The sequence below is a fragment of the Neolamprologus multifasciatus genome, chromosome 20 (genome assembly GCF_963576455.1).
Source record: "Neolamprologus multifasciatus chromosome 20, fNeoMul1.2, whole genome shotgun sequence".
Taxonomy (NCBI): Eukaryota; Metazoa; Chordata; class Actinopteri; order Cichliformes; family Cichlidae; genus Neolamprologus; species Neolamprologus multifasciatus.
In genome coordinates this window covers 23,930,063-23,949,306 of record NC_140458.1, presented here as the reverse complement: position 1 = coordinate 23,949,306, position 19,244 = coordinate 23,930,063, and the positions used below count along the sequence as shown (strand labels likewise).

The 19,244-nt window shown below is 39.7% G+C and overlaps 1 protein-coding gene across 1 annotated transcript in view; it reads left to right on the top strand.

The window, feature by feature from the left end:
• LOC146494961 (vitamin D3 receptor A) overlaps window positions 1-18,692 on the top strand; it is a 79,029-nt gene extending 60,337 nt beyond the window's left edge. The window contains exons 5-10 of the mRNA XM_085145294.1: window positions 2,934-3,118; window positions 4,879-4,978; window positions 5,585-5,762; window positions 7,204-7,355; window positions 7,867-7,983; window positions 9,845-18,692. Coding sequence (XP_085001420.1) covers window positions 2,934-3,118; window positions 4,879-4,978; window positions 5,585-5,762; window positions 7,204-7,355; window positions 7,867-7,983; window positions 9,845-10,098 — 986 coding nt within the window. The 3' untranslated portion in view covers window positions 10,099-18,692. The remainder of the gene's footprint in view (window positions 1-2,933; window positions 3,119-4,878; window positions 4,979-5,584; window positions 5,763-7,203; window positions 7,356-7,866; window positions 7,984-9,844) is intronic.
• The last annotated feature ends 552 nt before the right edge of the window (window positions 18,693-19,244 follow it).

Here is a 19,244-nt window from a genome sequence, read left to right as displayed (position 1 = left end):
AATTGCCAGATGCTCACTTTGTGGACCAAACATGTTAAACAGAGGGAAATGGTGTGGATCCAAAACTAAAAGCTTGATCTCCCAGCTTCATCGGCATAGAATTATAGAATGAATCTAATGGGCTATTTCCTCTCTAAATATGACTGAGTTTTCAGTTTTGTCTTTATGCTCGCAAGTTGGATATGCAAATAAATAATTTGTTTTCTGTTGAAACTGGTATATTTGGTTGTGCTGTAACTTGACCAACAGCTTTATTGCAAAAGTAAAACAAATCCTGATGTTTTCTTTGATAAGAGGCCCAGGTGCATGAGCAGAAGGGTTAGTGCCCACATCAGTTGCTTTTTTTTTTTAATTTGCTGCGTAGACACAACAGTGTTTATACCGCACAGCTTCCTGCCACCATGTATTTGGCTTCGCAGTCAGCATGTTCCAATGCTCTGATATCTATCTGACCTGAATTTCCCTTCATCCATCACACCCAGGGCGTAAGTGCTGCAATAGTATTGGTCACCAGAACCACCTTGACATATATCACCAAATTGGAGTATTAGAAGTCTCAATTGTGTTTAAGTGGTTGGTTGGCTGGTTTATGAATAAGCCTGCTGGGAACCTCTGGGCCTCCACCACAGGGGCACTCTGTTGCTTGCTCATTGCCAGGGAACAGGACCGGTGTTGACCAAAACTTGTTGGATTTTAATTAATTGCCCCCATCACAGTTTGCCTTTCTTTCTTTTGGCCTTTCTCTCTTTGCTCTCCTCTGCCACTCTGGGCACTTCACCACATCCAATCACTGGCTTTACAAACAGCAAACTTTCTTTTGGTAAACTGCTGCTGCCTGCCAAGTGCTGTGGGGTGGTCAAGATGTTCCTTTGATGGTCGGTTGTTTTTGTGGAAAGCCTTAATGATTCCATCCAGTGCTCAAACTTGGCTGGAAACCGGTTCAATCATGTTCTGGGCTTTAGAATAGCTTCTTTGACGGCTGGTGCCAAACTTTGACCAAATTGTGCCCATTCATGATTGAGTTATTTGGATGTCTTCACCACAAGGAGTGGTTCAAGACAGTCCTGGCTTGTGACTGGATGGACACCGGAGTGTAGCCAAAGCCTAATTAATTACAGTCAGTTAAAAGAGATGAAAGCCTAGTAAAACCTAGTTAACTAAGCAGTCAAGTTTATTGAATTGCCTTTTTAAGCCTCGAGTAGTAGTATTTGTTGTTGTCATTGGTCTCTGCATCACCCAATCATTTGATTATGTAATGCTGCTTCTGTGGTTGCAGTCCAGGGTGCAATTACAGAAAGTTCACTTTAAAATTAGTTGTTTACAACTTCCAGGGAAACAACCAGTATTCAAGATGAAGTGTGTGTTTTCTGAGTTCTATTTAATTTACAGTCAGCCATAACATATAATTGGTCTCTTAAGCTGTAAAGTACATAAATATTTGCTATCCATGTACCTTTGATCCAAAGATGTATTTAAAATTAGAAAGGCTAAAGCTGAATTACAAAAGTTCCCTGTCTTTTAAAAATTGCACATGCTATAAATACTAAACAATTAAAAAAAAACAGCATAATGTGATTAGACTAATTGTGCATAAAACGTAAACAAAAGTTTTTCTGTAGCTGTCAGATTGCAACCTCATCTTTTTGGGCTTCAGCCATGACAGTCTGTCTCTTCTTGGCAGTCGCAGTCTGTCTGGCAATCACACTGTCTATCTGCCCAGTTGAGCTCTTCATGGGTAATCGTTTACTATGGCGCAGAGTCAAAGGTATAATATGGGCCAAGGCATTCATAGGTCAGTGGAATGCTTCAGCAGTGACTACAGTGACCCATGGGCTCCAACTTCAGATAACTAACTGTAAAAATATTTGCCAGTATTTTTGTCATTCCTGAAAACGTTATCTTCAATAATTTAAATTACAATCAGGTGCCCCTTCAATTTGACAAATATCCAGATGCTCATTTAAAAGAGAAACTGAAACTGGAGTGTTTATTGAACCTTATTTTTAATAAAAAAAAAAAAGAAAAGAAATTAGTGATCAGTTTAATTTGTATCATTTTTGCTACTATTGCTGGCATTTTTGTGTAATTTACTGCAATGTGTTATTTTGCGATTTATTTATGTTTTTTTTAGGGGTGAAAAAAACTTCTGACAAGATGTACATAAACTTACAAAACCCAGGTATCAAATATGGTATTTATGAATCCCTTGTGGCAGGACCATTTTATTGTAATGTAAAACCAGAGATTAGCCACTTCAGGAAATGTTGACAGTGATCTTATTTTCTAATACAATTTTATCAGCGCCATCTATCATGGTTTGCCTAGTCAAAGGGGTCAGATTTTGTCAGAGGATTCACGGCCATCTGTCATTGTTTAAAATCCAAAGCAGACAGATGCAGGAAGTGGCAATCTGTAGTAAATAATATGTTTTGATAGTCTATGATTAGAAAGCAATGTAAGGCTCTAAAACGTGTGCGTGCAAACCCAGGAATTCCCAAGCAACCGTCTCATCGAGTCAAGAGTCATTATAAGCAGTAAGTCTATTCTGTTCTGCACCACTGCGCCGCACTGCCTGCAGCTTCTGTCGGGCAGCATGAATAAGGAAAAAGGCACTTAAATATCTAACATTAACCGCATCATTTGAATGAAAAGACAGGAGACATGACAGGCTTTTCTGCTTGCCAACTTGAAGCGATGCAATGGTAATGTAACCTGGGATGGAAATATTTGGGGCTTACATTACATCGCCCTTAGCTACTTTTATTGCTGACTTTCTCAGATTTCATCTATGAAAGTTGGTAAGGATGCCTTAACTATTATCTAAGGTACCACACAGGAATCGCTTTCCTTTAACTCCTAACTTGATTTTGCTTCTTTTTCATAATTTCTTTGTAAAATGTTTAATGTGTCTTTTATTCTATCTTCCGTTGTAGTCATACTGACAGATGAAGAGGTTCAACGGAAAAGGGACATGATAATGAAGAGAAAAGAGGAGGAGGCAGCCCGAGAGGCCATGAGGCCCCGGCTGAATGAGGACCAGGCTCGGATCATCTCCTGCCTGGTGGAAGCTCACCACAAGACCTACGATGCCTCCTATTCTGACTTCACACGCTTTAGGGTTAGTCCTGTGAAAAGTTACTTTCTTTCTTCACACTTGCCAGAGGTCCTGGGTTAAAATCTGAGACAAGCCCCCACTTGTTAAGTTCTCCTGAAAAAGTCCAAGGGGTGTGGGAAAGTAAAAAGTGTAAAAAAGAGACATGGAAGGAAAATTGTTAAAGTTTTAAAAAAATGAATAATTAAACTTAAAGAGATGGACAAGCTGCTATCGCCTTCAAAAGAAAAAAACATAACAAAAGCCTCTCTGGCACTCTGGCGTCATGGGCCACATAAAGCCCAGTTTGACCTTAAGATGGGATAAGGGAAAATCTCCTCTCTTTCAGTGCAAAGATGTTTAACTACACATGAAATCACTGAGATGTGCAATTTTAACTGCATGTCTCAGGTTTCGACATGAAAAATGTGCAAAATTACAGAAAAAAATAGCTCACTGCCCAGAGTCTCCTGTATTTCTAGAACATAAAGTTTCTATATTTCTATAGATGGTTAAAGACAGAAACATTTCTGTCATGTAATTGTTTATGTACTACTTAGTTCCATTGATTTAGCATGCACGGCCATGGGGGAGGAGAAACTGTAAAACTTATAAAAGTACAGTTAAAAGTCCAAAAATGTATGCCCCTCTTTCACGTTTTCCAGCCTTCCAGTGGGTCTGACTGGAGTCTTTGCTGGGCTGACTCTGGTCCGGAGGCCTTATGTTTAACACCCCTGCACTAGCGCTCTCTATTCTCTGGTCTTAATTGCTGAGTAGAGTCAGCTGTACAAAAAGGCTAGCACCTTACCCACGGCCATACAGGGTAAAACCACAGCAGGCCCTACTGGGACAGTGACAGCTCACTTTATGATTAGTGGAGCAAATTCATTTTGTTTTCCAAATGACTATGGGTGTACCAGGTGTCGTGTGTCATGACCTGGTACACACAGGATGAAAGCATGGAATCAGATCTGTCTTTTACTTTGTGCCTAATGAATATGATTAGATTAAATTTGTCTGCAGTAAAACATCAGGAACTGGTGTGAGGGTGCTGCAGTGCTTTTGCACAATGTGTTAACACCACAGCAAGAGCCCCATTCATTATTACTGAGCGTTAACTCTTACACAATTACACTGACTTGAGCTGGACATGTATATGTGAGGTGACATACTTTAATCACAGTTTCCACTTATGCATATTTTTCACAGAAAATAATTATAAGTAACAATGAAGCAAACATTTTTGAATGAGTAATGAGAATTTGAGAACATGATTTTGCTACTTTTTGGTAATGTCATTGTTTTATATACAAAAATAGAGCTACTCATCACCGTTAAAAAGTCACTAACAGTGTTGTGCCATGTGTGCCGACCAGGTTAGCTGTTTAATAGTTCACTGTTGTTGAAACGCGGGCTTTATTGAAATTCATCAGTGTTCTTCAGTGATGCAATTACATCAGCTGCTGGTGAGGCAGGGGCTGTTTTTGCTTGTTCTTTGTTTTTTTGGTAACCCCAGTACATACAGGACATTTTCAGAACACGGTGTTCTTTCACACTGTGCAGCAAACCTGACATTTCTAATTCTATTATGTGAAGCTTTATTACTTTATTATTGCGACTGCTATTCTGAGTAAAACCTCAAATAGAAAAAGAACAATTCCAGCAGTTCCTGCTCTTGTGGCACAGACCTGTGGTGTGTTGTGATTACTTGGACTTTTGGAGCCCATGAAAACAAGCCCAGCAGCACTGGGTGATGTTAATGCTTGTGTTTACGTGTGTGTTTGCAGCCCCCGGTACGCGAAGGCCCGGTTACACGCAGTGCCAGCAGAGCTGCCTCTCTTCACTCACTCTCTGATGCCTCGTCTGACTCATTCAACCACTCACCTGGTGAGACAATAAAGGGTCCCTCTTCTCTTGTGTGTTTTATCAATCAGGGTTAGGACACAAGGACCCAGCTGTGAAGAGATCTGTTGATTAAAAATAATAATAACTAAGCTCCATTTTGCGATTGTATCACACCAGCTGCATTGTCAGTGAGCTCCTGGATCATACCCACTGTGGAAAACAAACAGACCCAATAAAGGAATACTCATATTTGCAGTTACAAGAAATATGAGGGGTGCTTGTGCCCACTGTTAGTCATATACTGAATCACTGATGCTCCACAGTGAAGCTGTAGTGATTGTACTGATCTTGAGCTGCTGTGTGTCAATCTTTTTTAGAATTTGTTGCTCCTTTGCCATATCGGCCAAACAGAATACACTTAATACCTTTCATTAAATTACTTAAAAGTCTTTGGCGCATTTATTATTTAAACTCATCGGTTCAAGGTAAACTCACTTGCCATCTCCACTGTGTAACCGGTAATTTGCTCTTTGCTATTTCTGTCTGTTCTAAATGTTTTCTTGTAATCCCTCCCTTCCTTCCCCGCCCTGTTCCCTTTTCCCCCCTTCCTCCTTTATCAACTTGTCTCCTAATCCCCTCCTTGAGCAGAGTCAGTGGACACCAAAATGAACTTCAGCAACCTGTTAATGATGTACCAAGATGGCGCAAGTAGTCCAGACTCCAGTGAAGAGGACACAAAACTTTCCATGCTGCCCCACCTGGCTGACCTGGTGTCCTACAGCATTCAGAAGGTTATAGGCTTTGCCAAGATGATCCCAGGCTTCAGGTACCAATTAAAGCCTCTAATGAGATTTGCCAAGAAAGTACATCAAAGCATTTTGTTATTTTTGTAACTAATATTTTTAAAAAGATGGATTCATCTAATTTGCAATAATTTACCAACAGTTGCTAAACACTATATAATGTGAGCTTTATTTGGGTTTACGTGGTTCCCAATGCACTGATGAAATAGCTGATCAGCTATTTTGGTAGATTAATCATTTGATTCACTAACAAAACATAAACATAAATGCTAAACATTGGGCCATTCTAACTTCCAATATGTACGGATTAACTGAATCTGCTTATTTGGCTCTGGAAGATTCTAAAGAACATTTTCAGTTTCTTTTTTCCCACATAGATTTCAATTTTCCACACATTTCCATAGACATGAGAGCAATAAAGTGATTGGCAGATTATTCAGTAATCTGACTGAACATATAATTTGAATACTTTGTTGTGAATGTAATTGAAATGTCTTAGAGACAAAGCAGACTGCTTAATCTGATCCAATTAGAGATAAGCAGGAAAATTGCTGGGCTCAGAAGGGCTCTGATTGCTAGACATCTCATACCATAAAGCCACTAATATTCTAGCAATCTTATTCTCAATGCCATTAACTAAGTTTCTGATATGTTTTTTATGGACTCGTTACAGTATATCCATGTTATATTTTTATTTTTAAAATTAAATTTGCAAGAATTTCAAGCAAACTTTCTTCACTTTTGTGAACTGTGGTTCTCTTACATTTGCATCTGCTTGCATCAGTGAATGCAGATGCACATACTTTTACTTCTGTTTGCAAAGATCTCTGTTGCTAAAGTACCTGTTAAATACATTGTTTTATTTCTTGTTCTACTATCTCTCTACCTCACAGACGTACAGTCATTTGTGTATATAGGTGGTTAAGTGGAAGTCGTCAGATGGAACAGGGTCATGTGTATTCTGGGAACGAGAAGGTTTTGGGTTTTTTATTGTCACGCTTAATTTGCATCAATTAAAATGTAAGGTTTGTTTGCAGCCAGTGTTTGTTACCGTGCACGTGTACCGCTATATAACAGTACACAATCTGACACAATCTGACCCATTTACAAACTTACTACATGCACTATTTGTTTCTTTGGCTTTTTGGTTTTTAACAAAACACTTTACAGTTAAAACTGTATTTTAAATATATTTACCCATGATTAATTCACAATTTATGATAATCTATTATTATTTTATTTGGTCTTGTATGGGTTATTCATGAAGTTATACATGTATAACTTTATATGGTTAATGCATTATGAAGGCACTATTTCTCCCAGAGCTTCAAAAAGTAAAGTAAACCAAAGAAAACCTTCTTCTTCTGTCCCAGGTCCAGATTCACTGATTTGACAGTGTTTGTGCCTGACTGAAACAGTGTAGTGTGACTCATGCTTTTATCTGTAATTGTGTGTGTTGTACAGAGACCTGACAGCAGAGGACCAGATCGCTCTTTTAAAGTCAAGTGCCATTGAGATCATCATGCTGCGTTCAAACCAGTCATTCAGTCTGGAAGACATGTCCTGGAGCTGTGGAGGACCTGACTTTAAGTATTGCATCACCGATGTGACAAAGGGTTGGTTTCCTCTCATTCATGTAGAAGCTGCACAGTAGAACTAAAGCATCGGTGACTGCATTTCATGTTTATGTATTTACTTTGTATAAAGAAGCATGTACAGAGCGTGTAAGAGACCATGCTTATCTGTTATATATACTCTCAAAACATGGACTCCTCTTCTTGAGTCACTGCTCTGGAGGCATTGGTGAATAATAGCTTTACACACTCCCAGGTATAGAGTGTTAATTGTTGAAGCTGGTGACACAGCTGCGATTATTTTTCTCCCAGTTTATATAACAGTCTTACAAGGATCCCCACACTCGGCTTTTTACGCACACTTGCACATTACTGTGAGGTTTCGATTTCAGGTATTTTCAGCCACAAGAGCACACTCTGTGCTTATTCACTCGTACATGAAGGGCAGGTAGCGATGTTCTCTGTCCGCAAAGTAGAAATACACATGGAGACCGGGTGTGTTTTCATTCATAAGCACAATGTACTAACAGTGAGTGTGTGTCATCCTTCACAGCGGGTCACACTCTGGAGCTGTTGGAGCCGCTGGTGAAATTCCAAGTCGGTCTGAAGAAACTCAACCTGCACGAGGAGGAGCACGTGCTGCTGATGGCCATCTGCCTGCTCTCCCCAGGTACTGCCGCTGCTGTTTGTGTGTTCGTCCGTGCCTTCATTGTCTTGGAGTATTTCCAGCTGAGCCATGCTTTAAAGATTGAGAATAGAGATTAGAGATGGTTAGTGGTTCGTTTCACTACTAACAACACCGTATCATCAAAGTGTGAAGAGCATGGCGCAGGGTGTGTGTCGCATTCTCTTTCCGACCTAGATTCCTCCTATAGTCGTGTGCTGCCAGTAACACAAGAAAAAGCTTTTCCTGGAAGACCAAATGTGCTGTTCAGTACATTAAAGCATGAGGTTACAACACAGCGTGGGAAGCAGAAGTTTGCACGCTGTAAATGACAAGTTTGAACCAGTGAATGAACATTAGGAGTATCAAATCCCTGAATCACAGAAAGAATCTGTCAAGCAGCAGGGTCTTTTGAACAGAATGTACACCATTTCAAAAACAGTTTGTTTTGTTTTCCTTGAGACCCGGGAGCCTCAGGGACACACTGTTTGTATCAAAGCAACAGCACTTAGAAAGTAGCCGCAGTTAGAAATTAAATTCTTTGAGGGAGGGAAAAAAAATCATTAGTTCTGTCCTTGCTCTCTGTTGCTATTATGTTGAAAGTAATCCAATAAAAACATCTTTAGTTACAGTACAAACTCTGTGGTGCAGATTTCTAAGCACAGAAAAGAAAAAGGTTCAAAATATATTTATCCAGTAATAAGAAAGACTAACAGTGGCAGACGTGATCAAGACCCAAAACATCCCATCACCATGGCCCTTACACGTCTCAGACACTAACTGATAGCAGACAGTGTTCTTTTTATAAACCTGCTCATATACAATACTGTGCAAAAGTTTTAAGACAACCCTCGTTAGGAACTAGGTGGAGTAATTCTTTTAAAACATCTGCAAACACACACAGAAAACTTGAAGGTCAGTATTTGGTATGAAAACTTTTATTCTTAAACACAGCCTGAAGTCTCAAGGCAAGCTTTCTTTCCTATTTTTTTTTTTTAATTTCCTATATAATCGTTTCTGATGATTAAGGACCTTGAAGTGCACTTCATTCAAGTGAACATTTTTTGTTCTTTACTTACTTCTTTGCTTTAAATATATTGAGTCCCCCTGCTGGTGATGCAGCTTCTGCATGTCTGTCCATTTCATGTTTTTAAGAGGCAAAGTGTGAAATGGACTCGATGTACCGGCGTGTCTGTTACATGTTTTGCCGTGATACTGGGTTGATGGATAATATCTTCTGATGAATCACTTTGTTGGTGCTAGAATTATGTAGGCCTTTTTTATGCTTGAATGCTTGATAGGTCATTATGATTGGGTTAACTATCAAACTTACAAGAAAATGTGAGGAATGGCTCAAAACTTTTGCACAACATTTTATACAAAGCAGGTAAATGTTTTCTGTTAGAGCAGCAACATTGTTGTACAATCTATGAAAAAACTGTTTATGGTTCAATTTGAAATGCACACTAGACAGCTGATGCATTTTTCTTGAAGAGACAGTAAGAGCGTCTGTGCGTCAGCTGTCTCTGCTGAGTGCAGGGAGGATATTGCAGAGTGAAGATAACAGATAACAAACTTTTTATTAACAGCCTACATGTCTGTAGGCTGGTAGCATTACTACTTAACATTTGAATTCCGTATTTTCAAAAACAAAACAATTAAATGTTTTGAAATATGTTTTCTTTCTCGTTCCATCCACCTACACCTCCCGTCTCCAATCTCACCCTGCTGCTCCCTCTTTAATTTTCTCTGTGCTTCTATCTGATTCTGCCTTTCCGTCCACGTCCCCACCTCGTTTGTTGTGTGACCTTGCTCACGATGGGCTATACTCTCCACTCCCTCCACCCTCTTTGTTCTCCCATGTCAGATCGTCCCGGTGTCCAAGACCATGCCCGCATCGAGCAGCTCCAGGACGACCTGTCCGAAGTGCTGCAGGCCTACATCCGAGTCAACCACCCAGGTGGACGTCTGCTCTACGCCAAGATGATCCAGAAGCTGGCTGACCTGCGCAGCCTGAACGAGGAGCACTCCAAGCAGTACCGCTCGCTCTCCTTCCAGCCCGAGCACAGCATGCAGCTGACCCCGCTGGTGCTGGAAGTGTTTGGCAGCGAGGTGTCATAGCGGTGGAGGAGGCCTGCGTGGATGCATTTACACGCTCGTAACACAGAGGATGAGTAACCAACCCCTGCTGCCTTTTCCCCAAGAACGCCACTGCCCTCATAAAAACCTGGGCATGTGGGAGAAAGATGGATATTCTGACAGGTAGACAGTAATCTTCACCTCTTCATCATCTCTTCATCCTCCTAACCTCAAGCTACAAGACTCAGACAACTGGACCTCTGGATTTACAAAAATGAAACACACTAAACAGGTTCTTGCTTTCTGTTGCACTTGGATAATCAGATTTTATTTTTGCTTCTGGATTTGCAAACACTGTACAGAATCAGATTTCATTACATCACAGAGATATCCAGACTCATTGACATCCTGGTCCTCTCTCCATCCCCAAACTCCAAAAATCACCCCTTTATCATGATGGCCTTTCCTCAAAAACTACTAGATTCCTTCCACTTTTCCTGCAGTGGAGACAGTTGGATGGACACAAATGTCTCATCCTCTTTGTAACATTGCTCCATGTTCACACCATTGCCACAATACACAGGAGCAAATGCACAGATTTACTTTCATTACCCATGCTGGGTGATAAACTTGGTTTAGATAGCTATTAACTCTTGTTGGTTTACAGTTTTCAAAAGCAAAGACATCCAAATATATTAAATAACAGAAGCCATCGGCAAGCTTACAGTAATCTCATAGAAATACAAAGTGAGAGTGGAGCAGGCGTGTTTCCCTGTGAATCTGTGCATGTAGTCTCAGATAGTGTAATAGACTGAAGAAGGACATTTAAGTAGGAAAGCGTCAGGATGGGAATGGTGGGAAGGAAGGAGGAAACGAGGTTGGATAAATGGAGGGAGGTGCTATGGATGATGGAATTCCTTTTTCACTAGACAAAAAGGAATACAGTAAAAAAGAATGTATGTATAAATCTATATAAATATAAATCATACGTATAAGCTGACATATATAGGAAAACATGGTTGCTTCCATGGAAGCAAATAGTTCTGACTATTGTACTATGTAGAGGATTTGAAGGCCTCTCCTCTGTTGTGTGTGTGTGTGTGTGTGCGCGCGCGTGTGCGTGCATGTGTGTGTGTATGCCACATTTCAAAAGGCAATTACACACACACGCACTGAGAAGCGTGTGAGGAGTCCTTTTATTTGCGAGATACGTGTACAGAGAGGGAGAATATTGATGGACCACTGGGGGGGGGGGGGGGGGGGGGGTGTACAGGCTCTGACTGAGGGTCTAGTGTAGGGAAGCATTTTGGACCTGTGAAGTTTGTAGAGTGACATACGCAAACACAACTTCATGTTGCGTGGATAGTGACTATCCAAAAGTATTTGTTCAGCTGGTTAGATTGCTGCTAAGACAGAGCTGCGTAGTTGGAGAGAAACCAGCTACCAGCTGTTGCCTCAGGGAAAAGTTTGTCTGATGATATTGTGTACTTGGTGTTTACGATGTGTGCGGCGTAAGCGTACAATCATGAGACCGAGATTGTTTTTGAAGCTCTAGGTATCACTGTGATTTCTAATCATACTAAATAACAGCAGGAGGAAGCTAAAAGATGAACTTTTTGAAATAATAGTTAATGCGAGACTTTGTTTTCTAAGCTTATCTGATCAAAGAAATTACATTAGAGGTCATAATTAATACATTTCAAATGCAGACTCATTGGTGTGAAAATATCTGCCTTAGCTTTAGTTTGTCTGGTTGTTTTTTTCCCCCAAAGTCAGAACAGTAGCAATATACAGTAGTTTAATGTTGTGAATGAAATCCTGAAGATGCTCTTAGTAGCAGAGTCGCGATACAACGCACGAGAAAGATTTTCTTTTTTTGTACGAAAGATAAACTCAAGCCTCATATCTTTTTATCACATTTGTATCATTTCAACACCAGCCACATAAGCGAGGTTTAGAATGTTAATTTTCAACATCACTACATATCATACATCACATTTCTGTTGACACAGTGTTTGCTCACCCTCATGCAGACCTGGACCACCCCCTTGTGGACAAACTTTGTAAATACCACTTGCTAATTCTGTACATATTTAGAATTTAACGTAGGATAATATAGGAAGAGAATTCACTTGTTAATGGCGAGATGCTCTGCTATATGCAATTAGGAGTTGAACTCTTATTTTTTATTCTGCTAGAATGGACAGAAGTGGCAGTTCTGGACAGGTTGCTGAGCTGTTTCAGGGAGAACCGGAGAAGACTGCTGGCTTTTTTTCTTTTTGACATTAAGTGGAAAGAAATGTACCTGTTTTATATGAGTAAAACACCACCACAGCTAAATAAATTCATACTGAATTGGCCAATATAGTCCCAAATAGTGGACAAACATCAATGAGACTTGGAAAAAATATGTCTTATAATTACAAACACTTCATATGATTAAACATTCCCAGTGGCATTTGTTTTTGAGCATTCCATCTACACAGTATACACACAGTTGGTGTAAGCATCCTAACACACTGGCGGCCTTTGAAACGTGCCCAACAGCTCAGTAACTTCTCACTAGTAAATGTCTTCTCTGTCCATTTCAGGCTTATGGATGTATGTCTTTTTCTCTCTCCTTCTAAAGTCGATCGATAAGCTTTTGACAATTATACAGTATATTCATAATCTTTTCATTTTGGTGAACATCTGATTTTATTTACTGATTTAATTTTGTTCCTTTCAAGACTGTCACTTGTATTGCGTGTCAGAGTTTGCCGTCTTGCTGGCGCTTGGCTTGCTGCGCTGCAGTGTCGTTTTAGTGAAGCAAAGATGAGCAAAGCGGACTCCTGGAGCCGTTTTCCAAGAACAAGCTTCTTCTTCCCTTTTTTCCCCCCTGATATCAAGTGAGTGAAGATGGAAAAGCTTTTTCTTAACTCACATAGTGGCTTCATCCTCACATACGGGGAAGGGAAGGAACACTGACACTGATTTTTGTTAATGGAAGGAAAGAAGTCAGTGTCGCTGTTTTCCTCCTGGAGCTGGATCATTTCTTTGTGAACGGAGAGGCAGTCCCCAACTCTGTATAGAAAAACAAAAACATCTCCTTCTTCAAACCCTCATGTGATAAACTAACACTGCCTCAACTGACTTTCACAGGACTTAGCCAACGCAAACTGTTGCAGCTACAGCATGGGCGTGCCTCTTTTTTCATCAACCATCTAACCACCTCTTGTTCTGCAATAACCAGTTACAGCAGGATTACTCTTCATAGCTTTAACTCAGCAGCGAGTCAAGCTCTACTTTGGAAAACTGTGGTGCACCAAGGGCTGATGGGAGTGTAAGTTTTAGGTGCCACAACTGCTGTGGAATTGTACAGGTCGCTGAAATGTGGAGATGACAACCGAGAATGGCTCCTCTGTCCGGCTCGACCCAGGAAACCTTTGGAGTGGACCTCTAGAAGACTGTGTAGAATCTGTATAGAGGATTAAAGGAGATAAAAAGATTTTTTAAAAAGATAATTGCCACAGATGTGCAGACTTAGTGACACACTGTGACACTGACTGACTGATACGTCGCCTGTTAAAATCCAAAGCGGGATGTTACCTTTGTCACTGCTCTGCGTCTCGCATCGCAGCTGTTTAAATTCAGATTTGTTTTGTTTTGTTTTAAATTAATTGTCATTTGCTAAAGAACAGTTGTTGACAGACTTTTTACATTTACATCTACATCATCTGTTTCAAAAGAAATGAAGGAGAGGGTGATGGTGCGAGAGTCTGCTCACTTGTAAGGATTCCCTATTTAACTTTGCTATGCTGCTGCTGGATGCTGACTCCTCTCTGGAGAAGCCTTACTTGCCATTATTAATGTATATATTTAGGGTTAAACATGAAACATCTGGCTTATACATTTTAACCTAATAGTTGTAGCTGATGCTAGAGGCTGTTAGCGTTCAAAAGAATCCAAACAATGCACAAGTCTCTCGCACCATTACCCCTCCTCCCTTCAACCCAGGTCAGCAGCTCCACCTCAGTAGCCTTACTTACAGCAACCTCACTCAGCTGGAAACATTTAACAGATACCTCAGTAATGTACAGGACAACTTTTCACAATAGCCTTCAAGGGAACCAAACATAAACTCATACCACAGATGTACTCAGCACACACCAATACAAACACACACACTACAACTCTCTCCTCAGCAACCTTTGCAGTGTTCATAAGATATACAGGAAACTAGTTGCCAATTGTTGTAAAAAGGTTGTTAGATAGAATCCTGTTGTGAGTAGGCCAGTGGATCCCAATGTTTCTCAATGTTAACTTTCACACTCTCTTGTTTTTTTTCTCTTTACTCACTTGCTGTCATCTCTGCTTTGCTCTCTTTTTTCTTCGGACTTTGTCATCTCTCTGTCTCTGTAAACGGACGACGCACCGCTAAACTTTAGCAGTGCGTTTAGCCAAACATACTACCTCTCTCTTCTGCACATAAATTTATAAATATATATATTTTTGTCGCAGCATGATTGTGCTTAATATAAAACATCCATTTTTACGTTAACACTAATTTAGAAGTTTTTTGGTGTATATGTACAGTATATTCCTTTTTATCTCTTTTTAAAAAAAAATGCTGGATGATATCTATTTTTTTTTTTTTTTTTACTTCAAATTTCTATATAAAATTTTAAACTCACTCAAATCCGAGGCCTCTTTAGCTCCACTTTCTCACCTAAGTGTGTAGATGCATGTTAAAAATGATGCATGAAAGTGAGGCTACATTCAGAGCAGCAGAAAGTGCCAGAATTCTTTTGGATTCTTTTTATGTGTCTCAAAGAGCAGATTTATGTTTTTTAAAGTATTATAATTATTATTATTGTTTTACCCAGAGAGAAAAAAAACCCCATTTGTTTAGGTAAATATCTAAATGAGCAACCTATTGGTGGAACAGACATAATTTTGATGAAACAGTAACTTTACAAAGTCCCCTTTACCAAGCAGAACAGCTGACTCGATAGGTGAAGTTTTGTAGACTGAAGTGGAAGAAGCATCGTATAAAAATGACTGAGAGGTAGAGCCTGACTGATTTATTGGCAAGGCGATATTATTGGACTATATTTGCTATTTTTTGTTATCTGATTTTTAATTGAAAATAGAAATGAAAAGAAGAGACAGAAGAAACACCCTTCAGCCATGTTGCGAACAGTGATATTACATAGTTTTTCCACCAGAGGGCACTTGGCACAAACAACAAGCAGATGATCTGAGGTGAGCTGGATAGAAGGTGAACAAGTAAATAATAGGGGTGCAACGATACACAAAATTCGAGGTTCGGTTCGATACTTTGGTGTCACGGTTCAATATTTCTTCGATACAAAAAAATGTTCATGCCTTTTTAATTTGTCATTCATTAAAATTATAAATATATATTTTAACTCAAAAGTACAGTTTTTAAATGTTGCTGAAACAACAAAATAAAAAATAAATAAATCTATCTGATCGAGAAATCACTCATCTTTGGAAAAGAGTTTATTACAGAGAAATACATTTTTCCAAAATAAAAGCTATACTATACGCTTCTTCTGGGGTAATACTCTCAGCAGCATATTAAACATATCAGGTCCCCATAAGGAGAATCATGTGCTAACGGCTGTCTAAATGACTCGGGTAAAGTGTGTAGCATGCATGCTTGTTGTTTTTGTCTGCTTCCACTAAATGTGCGGTGATATTCGTTGTGTTCCCACTAGTGCTGTCAGCGTTAATCTCGTTAAAATGACATTAACGCCATAACGCAGCAAATCTCCGTTAACGAGTTACCGCGGATCGCCCCGTGCGTGGGGCTGGACGGGGTCAACACGTTAACAAGCTAACTGCGCTAACGCACTAGTTCCCACCAATTGAGCATTGCGTGGCACATCCAACATACTGTTTTACTTTAGTCCATGACACGCTTACCATCAGGGTCATGCTTCACATGAAAACCAAGATAGTTCCAAACGCCAGATCTGAATGAGGGTGGGGGAGGTTCAATTTGCCATGTTGCAAGGAGAGCTTAACTTCTGTCTCGCTAGCTTGCCCTGCGCTCAGTGAATCTGCGTTCGACTACTCCGCCTAGGCTGCACTGTCAAGTGCAGATCCACTGAGCGCTCAACACAGACAGCATCGTCAGAAGAAAAGTCTGTCAAATAAATTTTGTATTGTTCGATACACATGTGTACCGAACCGAAAGCACTATATCGAATGGTTCAATATCGATACGAGTATTGTTGCACCCCTAGTAAATAAATAACTACACATAACAAATGTTCAGGAAAGTTGTATGTATCGTGCATACAAAAAAAAGATAATCAGCCGATATTTTGGATTATTGGATTTTCATACCACTCGATTTTAGAATCGACCTTGAATATCCCCTATCAGTCAGGTTCTACTGCGAGGTGTGCGGGACCTAAAAACAGTTTATAAAAATTCTGAAGAGAGATGTGTCATAAACTCAGCAAAATAATAGTGACAAGTTTAACATTTATGGAAGTTCATTTTCTTGCTTTCATGAAGCAAGTTAGACTTTTGATTGATACCACTTTGGCTGAGTGCAAATATTAAACGGTGACTTTGTTTCTGTAACAAGATGTTATATAAGCTCCATATTTTACCTCTACCTATACAAACGTTGCTGTTAAAGTGGACCTATTATGTTTTCCCTATTTGTTTGGGGGGTGGGGCTTGGTATCATTTATATATATACACTTATGATGGAAGCTACTCATATTAAATATGGCCGAAGCTTCAAATAATGAATGGCTTATGTACAAGTAATCACTGTGAGCCAAAACCTCAACTCTGTTTTTATTTACTCCTAGATCTGTATGATGCCTTTGGTCTTGGTGTAAGCTTCACCTAGTTGCTGTACACACTATGTGTGTGTATGAGGGGCAACCAATCAGAAGAAAGTTAACTTAGGGGGAGGGTTCCCTTAGAGGAAAGGAATGTTTTGAACAGGATGAACTGTGGCGCTTCACCAAGGACAAGTATAAGCTAAAATAAGGGATGTTCTTTTTTATCCTTGAATCATGCCAACTACTCAGTACAGTCCAACAATAAAAATATGGGGCTAGAAATAAGCATCACAGGTCCACTTTAAGGTAACTGTCTCCAGGATGTAGCTTTATATTAGGCATACAGACATGAGAGTGGTATGAATCTCATTTATACCATTGCAAGAAAGCAAGCATCACGCTGCCCCAACAATTCATTTAAACAACAGTCACAGAAGGCATAAAAGGTAAAGTTGAGAGCAGTTAATCAAAGACAAAGCAGGGACAAAATACAAATGAGTGATTTTAAATCAAAATATACTTGACAAGCTTGAGTTTCATGAGGCTAATTGATTGCATGTCAAAATAGAGATGGTTCATTATGAGCAGTCAGGAATCGAGTCTCATGGCTTGTTGTATGAAAGTAACATAAAGCCAGAGAACCTAAGTGCAAACTTTGCAAACAAACCAAAAGAATCTGAGCTCTGCGAAACAAGAGGAAGCTGGTCCCACTTGAGTCTGCTCATCAGTTAATCAAAATAATACGCTAACAGATGTTTGTCTCTACTGACCCACTGTTGTTGATGAATTCATCCCACACAATCAGAAACCTCTCAGTCAAACTTACGTAAATGTTGTCAGCTTCAGCTCAGATAATGACAAATGTAGTTCGACTTTGACAACTTTGTTTTCCCCCTAACATTCGAAATGTAAAAAAATGAAACCCACGACAGTGACCCTCGGACAGCTTTGTTTTCCCGTTACTGTCTGTGTGTGTTTGTGTGCGCGTGTGTTTTCTTTTTCTCTAGTGCCCTTCAGTTGTCTGATAAGGGTTTACAACATTGGGATCCTATTTTAGATACAGTAACAGTTTTGGGTTCTTTTGCATCAAAGTATCACGCACCTGCACCAGCCCAGCACTTCTGCCTTCTTCTAACTCTGAATGCTTCACCTATGTGCTGCTCTCACTTAGCTTTCAAATTAAAGCAGGCCTTTAGAAATATATGATATGAATGACTTAGCGAGACTTCACTGTGGCATTCTAGAAATTAATGGGTCATGTTTCAGCTCACAGCATGTGCTTTTGGTTTTCTAAGGTTCATTTAGTACCCTCATCTGTTGCTGATGGAAACCCTTTGGCAGATGCTTCATTCAATTTGCCTCCTGATTGACGTCATATAGTGTCCTTAAAACCATTATTAGGAGGATTAGTCTTAGTTTACACTTAAACGAGCTGTATTCTGAACAACAGGCTGTGACTCGGATTCATATGTTGCCTGTGTTTGAACCTAAGGAGAGCGGACAGATAGAAAGCCAGCTTTTCTGTTGTCTAACAGATGGATTTCACTCTAAACAGATTGTCATCTGTTGCATTTCTTTGCTACCTCTTTCAATATGCGCTTACACAGACACACACAGACACACACACACTGAAAAAGCTGCACTCAAAGGTCAACATGCACCCATTTGTAACTGACTGTAAAAAGACAGTGAACACATGACACACATTCAAACACACGCACACTTGTGCCCACTTCTTTTCCCTCACCAGCAGTTTTTTGCCAATGATGCACTTGTGTTTTTGTCTCCAAATGCTCTGCAAAACATATGTTTAAAAACATTTTTTTTTTAAATTAGTCATCAAGTTTTATTTTTTTTAAAACCTGTAATCTCCATAGTAAGACCTGGGCTAGCCAGGTGCTTAGAAGTGAGTAGGTTTTTCATTCATCCGTATAGAAAGTTTCATGTCTTTAAAAATAAGAGAGAAAAGAAACATAAATGCACATATTTCTCAGCTCAGTTGTACCTTGGTGTGCCTAGAACCCACAGCCTTATTTTGGGACAATATCAGGGGTTTTAACCAGAATACACCATGTTCTGTAGAGGACAGTTGAGTTTTATCGAGTAGCCCTCCCCAACCCTCCCTTTATTTCCACAATCGGTTTTACGATGTGCATGTGGAAGGTGCGCATCCTCCACAGGGTGTGCTATGTCAGTGTTTCAGCTAGTTGTGATACTTTATTTATTCCCCTTTCAGACGACACTTTAGAGTTAAAGCAAACAGAAAAACAAGCAAGAAAAAAAACATTTTGGAGTCTGATTTAATTTTTTAAAATCTAATTTGGCTCGATTAAAACTCTTTTTAAAGGGTTTCCAGTAGATAATGATCATTCCACT